Here is a 6,895-nt window from a genome sequence, read left to right as displayed (position 1 = left end):
ACATTAAAATGTCATTCATGTTCCTGTTTGTGATTTGTAAGCATAAAAATATTTGATAGTTCCAGCAAATGGCATTTTCAAGTTTTTAATATTTACTTTACCACTGTTATACGTCATACTTTCCCAACTGCAATACGTTATATATTAACTGTCATACACACAAAGCCTGATTAGGATTCGCCGTCAAAATCGGCTGCACTCCACTCCACTCAACCACTCCATTCCACTCCACTCGATGTGTAACATTTATTTTCCTTCAAATAATAAATAATGACATAGTGGCACGCGATCTATACACTGATCGTCACCCTCGATTATCCAGTGTGTTATATCTGAATTCTGATAAAATGAAGACATGATACACTGGATAATCGAGGGTGTGTGACCGCGGCCTTCGCTGGCTGTCTGCCGGGCTGTCATAGACAGACATTTTCAGTAAAGACGCATCCACTTGTAGAGAGGTACTGATATTCTTGTACAGGTCAAAGGAAGTACCGGGGGCACGAGGGGCCCAGTCGTCTAAGGCGCCGCAATTCGCTGTGCAGAGTTGCGTCCCTTGGGCCCGCCAGAAACCTCAAATTAAGCTGACACGCTGTGATAAAACTGAAATAATGTTCACAGAAGAGTCAAACTAAACTCACATGCTAAGCACAAGGGAGCAGCTATGTGATTTGTAGGTGGGGGTTGGGTGGTGGTTTGAAAACAATCAATTTTTCCCAGCTATATCCAGCTTAAGCACGACTAAAGAATCTATTCATGTTCACTATTGACACAACTTTTTGATGATTGGGTATTTTCCACAAAACAAACTATTTATTTTCTCACCACTGCCAACACACTATTTATTTAGGGCCTATTTCTGAGCTAACAATTACATTTAAATTATTGCAATAGGGTGGTCGTGTCGGGTGATATTGCACAAGAGAACACTTCTTGAACAGTTAAATTCAAATGGGTCTTTTAAAGACATGTCGGGCAATTCGCGATACAAACTGTTATATCTGTAATTGAAACGCAGTAGTTTTAAACAAGCTAGTGTATAATATTATGACAGGCCAACAGATGTCCGCTCTTGTAATGCGATTAGTTGCAGGTAAGCGCAATCACGTGCTGTTATGTAACATGCGACAGTCGGAATAAACAGCCGGTCAAGTGGCAGGCTCGTCTCCCTGCTCCCGCGTTTGTCGTTCCTCCCTGAGAACCCAACATTTTGGCGACGAGGATGGGATCCAAGGTAGCTATGAAGTAGATGTAAAGGAATTTTGGTACGTTTATCTGGCTGTTTGACGATACATTGACGAGGTGTGTTCGTTGCGACGAGTGTGTTAGCCAAGAGCACGTGGTCTGCTGACCTTTGTTTCACCCGTCAGTGTGAAGTAGGAGAAGCGGTATAGATGAACATTGACTTTTGTTTCGCTCTTCTTGAGGCATTATAACCGTCACTATCTTCAGCTCAGAGATTATGGCTACCACGGGTTTTGTTTGTGGATTGTTTGAATTTAATCCAAAGAAGTCGACATGGGAGGAATGGTGTGAGATACTGACACATGTTTTCGTGGCAAACGGAATTACAGACGAAGACAACAAGAAAAGCATACTGTTAGCGTCATGTGGAACTGAAACTTACCAGTTGATAAGAGCATTGGTTCAGCCCGTGAAACCTAGCGAGAAAACGTTTGACCAGCTGGTGGTTTTATTGAAAGAACATTTCACGCCAAAACCATCGGAAATTGTACAGAGATTTAAATTTCATTCACGGAATAGGAAGGCTGGTGAAAGTGTAGCTGCTTATGTCGCCGAATTGAGAAAGTTGACTGACGGGTGTGATTTTGGAACGTCTTTACAGGCCATGTTGAGAGACAGGTTAGTGTGTGGTATTTGTGATGACAATATTCAGAAAAAGTTGTTGTCAGAGACTGCTCTAACATTTAGTAGTGCATTGAAAATTGCTAACGCAATTGAGGCGGCAGACAAGAATCTACAGGATCTTCACGGTGATAAAACTGTGGGACATTCAGTACACAAGTTTCGCAGTAAACCATCAGCACAATCTACAAAAGACCAGAGGCCTCATGTTGGATCTGGAAATAACAAAACTTGTTTTAGATGTGGAAAAACTACTCATGCTCCACACATGTGTTTTTATAAGAATGAGAAGTGTCATAAGTGTGGAAAACGTGGCCATATTGTGAGAGTCTGCAGGTCAAAAGAATCAATTCCGCAGAAACAGAATTCTAAGGCTAAATTCAAGGGAAGACAGAAAGTGAATGCTGTAGTGAGTGAGGTGAACTCGTGTGGCCCAGGTAATAGCAGTGCTAGTGTGGAAGACTTGTTTGAGAACTCGCTATTTCATGTTAGTACTCAGACTTCGGCTAAAGGTGATCCAAACTACCCAAACCCCTACTACATTACAGTGGATGTTAATGGCACACCAGTGACGTTTGAGGTTGACACGGGATGCCCAGTGACCATTGTGAATGAGCAGACGGCTCAAAGAATTGGCCTTCAGTCATCGACATTATACACGTCACAAGTACCCCTGCGAAGTTATACAGGACAGGAAGTAGATTTGAACGGTTATACTACTGTGGAAGTATCTTACGAGGAGAGATCTTACTCCTTACCGATTTCCATAGCCAAGGGTAATGGTTCCAATCTTCTAGGTCGTACATGGGTACAGCCTTTGAACTTTGACCTGAGGGATGTTTCGGTGAACCTTATGAAATCTACAGATTTGACACTTAATGATGTTCTTGAACGACACTCAGCTGTTTTTGAGGAAGGTCTTGGAACACTTAAGGGATTCCAAGCTCACATCTACGTGGATAAAGATGCAACTCCGAAGTTTTTCAAACCTAGATCTGTGCCGTATGCATTACGTCAGAAGATAGAAGTTGAACTTGATCGCTTGCTGAGTGAAGGCATTATTGAGCCAATCAAGCATTCTGAGTGGGCGTGTCCCATTGTGCCAGTCATTAAACCTGATTCTTCTGTCAGGATTTGTGGAGATTTTAAACTGACAGTGAATCAGTTTTCAAAATTGGAGCGATATCCAATACCGACGTTGGAAGATTTGTGCACGAAGCTATCTGGGGGTGTAAAGTTCACCAAACTTGACATGAGTCATGCGTATCAACAGTTAGTCTTGGATGAAGAATCGCGAAAATATGTCGTGATTAACACCCACAAAGGACTCTTTAGGTACACAAGATTGCCATTTGGAGTATCTTCGGCACCCGCTATCTTTCAACGGATGATTGAAAGTATTCTACAGGGACTCGATTACTCAGCGGGTTATCTCGATGATATCATAAACTCTGGAATCAACGACAGTGAGCATCTTCGTATTCTGGATGAAGTACTTCATCGATTGTCAGAAGCAGGATTACGTTTGAGAAGAAACAAGTGTGTCTTTATGGCTGATGAAGTTGAATATCTTGGTTATAGACTTGACAGTGAAGGTTTGCATCCAGTGGAGAAAAAGATTGCTGCAATTCAGGAAGCTAAGGTCCCTGAAAATGTGAAAGAATTGAGAGCTTATCTTGGTATTCTGAACTACTACCATAGGTTTCTACCAAATCTGCCTGACACTCTCTCCCCCTTGTACAAGTTGCTACAAAAAGAAGTGAAATGGTCATGGAGTACATCTCAACAAAAAGCGTTTGAGAAGTCAAAGAACTTGCTTCAGTCTTCGGATGTCTTGATTCATTTTGACAGCTCCAAACCACTTTTACTGCAGTGTGATGCATCCCCCTACGGAGTAGGTGTTGTGTTGGCTCACCAACTGCCTGATGGTTCGGAGAGACCTATAAGTTTTGCTTCAAGGACACTGACTAAGGCAGAGCAGAATTATTCTCAACTTGATCGTGAAGGACTGAGTGTGATCTTTGGACTGCGAAAGTTTCATAAGTATGTTTATGGACGTCATTTCCAGATCGTGACAGATCACAAGCCGTTGGTGTCATTATTCAATGAGAATAATCCAGTGCCACAGATGGTGTCTCCAAGAGTTCAGAGATGGTCAGTGTTGTTGACTGCATATGACTATAAAATTGTACACAGGAAAGGTACACAGCATACCAATGCAGACGCATTGAGCAGGTTGCCAGCGCCTGACTCAGGGAAGCCTATGGAAGACATGACAGTCTTAATGCTTCAGGAATTGGACACATGCCCTCTGAAGTCTAAAGACATAAGTATCCAGACTGGCAAGGACCGAACATTGTCTATTGTTCGAGAATTTGTGATCCGAGGTTGGCCGCAGCGTGATAAGTTGGATGACCACTATGAGCCGTACTACAGAGTTCGTTCTGAACTCAGTGTGATGGATGGATGCTTATTGAGAGGTTCGAGGGTCATCATTCCATTGAAACTCAGATCTGTCATATTGTCAGAGTTGCATCAGTCCCACCCAGGAATCACCAGGATGAAGGGCTTGGCCCGAAGCTATGTTTGGTGGCCGCATCTAGATGCTGACATAGAAACAACAGTAAACAGTTGTGATTCCTGCCAGGAAGACAGGAATTGTCCGAGTGTAGCTCCCCTACACCCTTGGGAGTATCCTTCTCAACCTTGGCAAAGACTGCATATGGATTATGCTGGTCCATTCACGGGTAGCATGTTTCTTATAGTGATTGACGCCTACTCCAAATGGATCGAATGTGCACCTATGTCGTCGTCAAATGCAAAGGCTACCATAAACCAGCTGCGTCGGATGTTTGCAGCTTATGGCATACCAGAAATTATTGTAACTGATAATGCTACAGCTTTTGTTGGGGAAGAATTTGCTACATTTATGTCCAGAAATGGAGTTGAACATGTGACAACATCCCCTCATCACCCGGCTGGGAATGGCTTAGCAGAAAGGGCGGTTCAAATAATAAAAGATGGATTAAAGAAGACAACTGGTGACACAGTTGCAACTCAACTACATAGGTTACTATTTTCTTATAGAATTACACCACAGTCTACAACTGGTGTATCACCTTCAATGTTGTTTCTTGGACGCAGATTGCGTTCGCGATTGGACTTGATGTTTCCAAACCTTGCCTCAAAGGTGAAAAAGAACCAGAGAAAACTTGTGGATCAGTCAGCTCTAACGAAATGTAGGGCATTCCAAGTGAATGACTCGGTGTGGGTTAAGAACTTTGCTTCAGGTCCAAAGTGGATTAGTGGACAAGTTGATAGTGTAACTGGTCCATTGTCGTACATCATCAAGTTAACGGATGGAAGATTGGTCAGAAGGCATGTGGATCATGTCAGACGCAGGATGTCTTTATCTTCACCCCGAAGGGACGTGATTGAACGTTCAGACACTCCGCTAGAATCACAGTCTTCACGAAGGAAGGAGTATGAATCAGACTTACCTGACACATCACAGGTAGATTCCCATGAGGAAAGTATCCAAGGGGATGTTTCAAGTGTACCAGATATGTCTGAACCGGGGGAGGAAACGCCGGTAGTGACATCGCCTGTAGCACCCATACTTCGTCGTTCAACCAGAGTGAAGCAGCAACCGTCTTATCTGAGGGACTTTGTGTCAAAGTGACATTTGAGTGAACTGTGACTGTCATTTGCAGTGAACTATGTGTCAAGGTGGCATTTGATTTAGCTGTGAATTACAGTTACTTGTATCAGGACTATAATACTTCAGCAGGTTATCAGTATTATTATGTGTCGAAAAAAAAGCTCAGTTTAGTTAAATTTCACTTTCTACTTTAACAATGTTTTCATTATGACTGACTTGTCAAGTCACAGGGTTATTAGTACTTTACAAGAGTCAGTGTACATTGTTAAGTTACTTATACTTAATGAAGTTCCGTGGACTATGTTGTTTATCAAAGATTATTATTTTGGTTTCAAAGTAACTTAAATTTAGGAGGGGCGGATGTTATATCTGTAATTGAAACGCAGTAGTTTTAAACAAGCTAGTGTATAATATTATGACAGGCCAACAGATGTCCGCTCTTGTAATGCGATTAGTTGCAGGTAAGCGCAATCACGTGCTGTTATGTAACATGCGACAGTCGGAATAAACAGCCGGTCAAGTGGCAGGCTCGTCTCCCTGCTCCCGCGTTTGTCGTTCCTCCCTGAGAACCCAACACAAACAATGACGATAAGTTCTTTCATTGGCATTGCGAAGTTGGTGTGATGAAGTAAGACGAGTTCTATGGATGAACAACTTCTTTATTACAATTAGTGCGACGTTTCGGTGTAGATCCTAACACCTTTATCAAGCAAGTTATGGATAGTGCTTACTTGCTTACTTACTTTAGAGATTTAACGTGCGCTTTCCGACTGATGCGTATTTCGCACACGGGCCCGGCCAGGCCATTTAATGTGTTTCCGAAAGGGGCGAAGTTGTCTGTGCAACCCAAGAGGGGGGTTTAGGGGTTGCTTATATAGAATTTGGGAATTTTGAGATTTGGAATAGATGCCGATGGGGTTGGGGAGGAGAACTAAGGGAGCTGGGTATGGTGGATGTTTGTTTGTTTATGTGATTTTGATTTGGTAGGTTATTTTGTTTTAGATGCGTTTTATTAGTTCCGTTTTTATTAAGAATACGCCTAAGGCCTTGAAGTTTTCTAGTTTATTTTGTGGGTTTAGTATTGCTTCTAGAGTGAGAGCCTTGTTTAGGTTGAGGGTGGTTTGTAATGCGGTTCGATGTGTTAGGTAGTGTGTGCAGTGGATGAGTGCGTGTTCTGGGGTTTCTGGTTGTTTGCAGTGTGGGCAGTTACCTGTAGTGGTTTTTTTTATTTTTTTAGGTGGTTATTTAGGTTGGTGTGTCCTGTTTGGAGTTTAGTGATTACTCTGTCGATTTTTTTGGATGGATGGAGAATTTTTGGTTTGGTTAGTGGTTTGCTGAGCACTTTTTTTATTTGGCTATTTGAGTTTA

The 6,895-nt window shown here is 42.3% G+C and overlaps 1 protein-coding gene across 1 annotated transcript; it reads left to right on the top strand.

Annotated features, from left to right (window-relative positions):
• The first annotated feature begins 1,462 nt into the window (after nt 1-1,462).
• LOC125383681 (uncharacterized protein K02A2.6-like) lies at nt 1,463-5,548 on the top strand. The gene has a single exon (XM_048402384.1). The coding sequence runs from the start codon at nt 1,463-1,465 to the stop codon at nt 5,546-5,548; it is 4,086 nt and encodes a 1,361-aa protein (XP_048258341.1).
• The last annotated feature ends 1,347 nt before the right edge of the window (nt 5,549-6,895 follow it).

The sequence above is a fragment of the Haliotis rufescens genome, unplaced genomic scaffold (assembly GCF_023055435.1).
Source record: "Haliotis rufescens isolate VD_foot unplaced genomic scaffold, xgHalRufe1.0.p SCAF_26, whole genome shotgun sequence".
NCBI lineage: Eukaryota > Metazoa > Mollusca > Gastropoda > Lepetellida > Haliotidae > Haliotis > Haliotis rufescens.
This window is presented reverse-complemented; position numbering and strand designations above follow the sequence as displayed.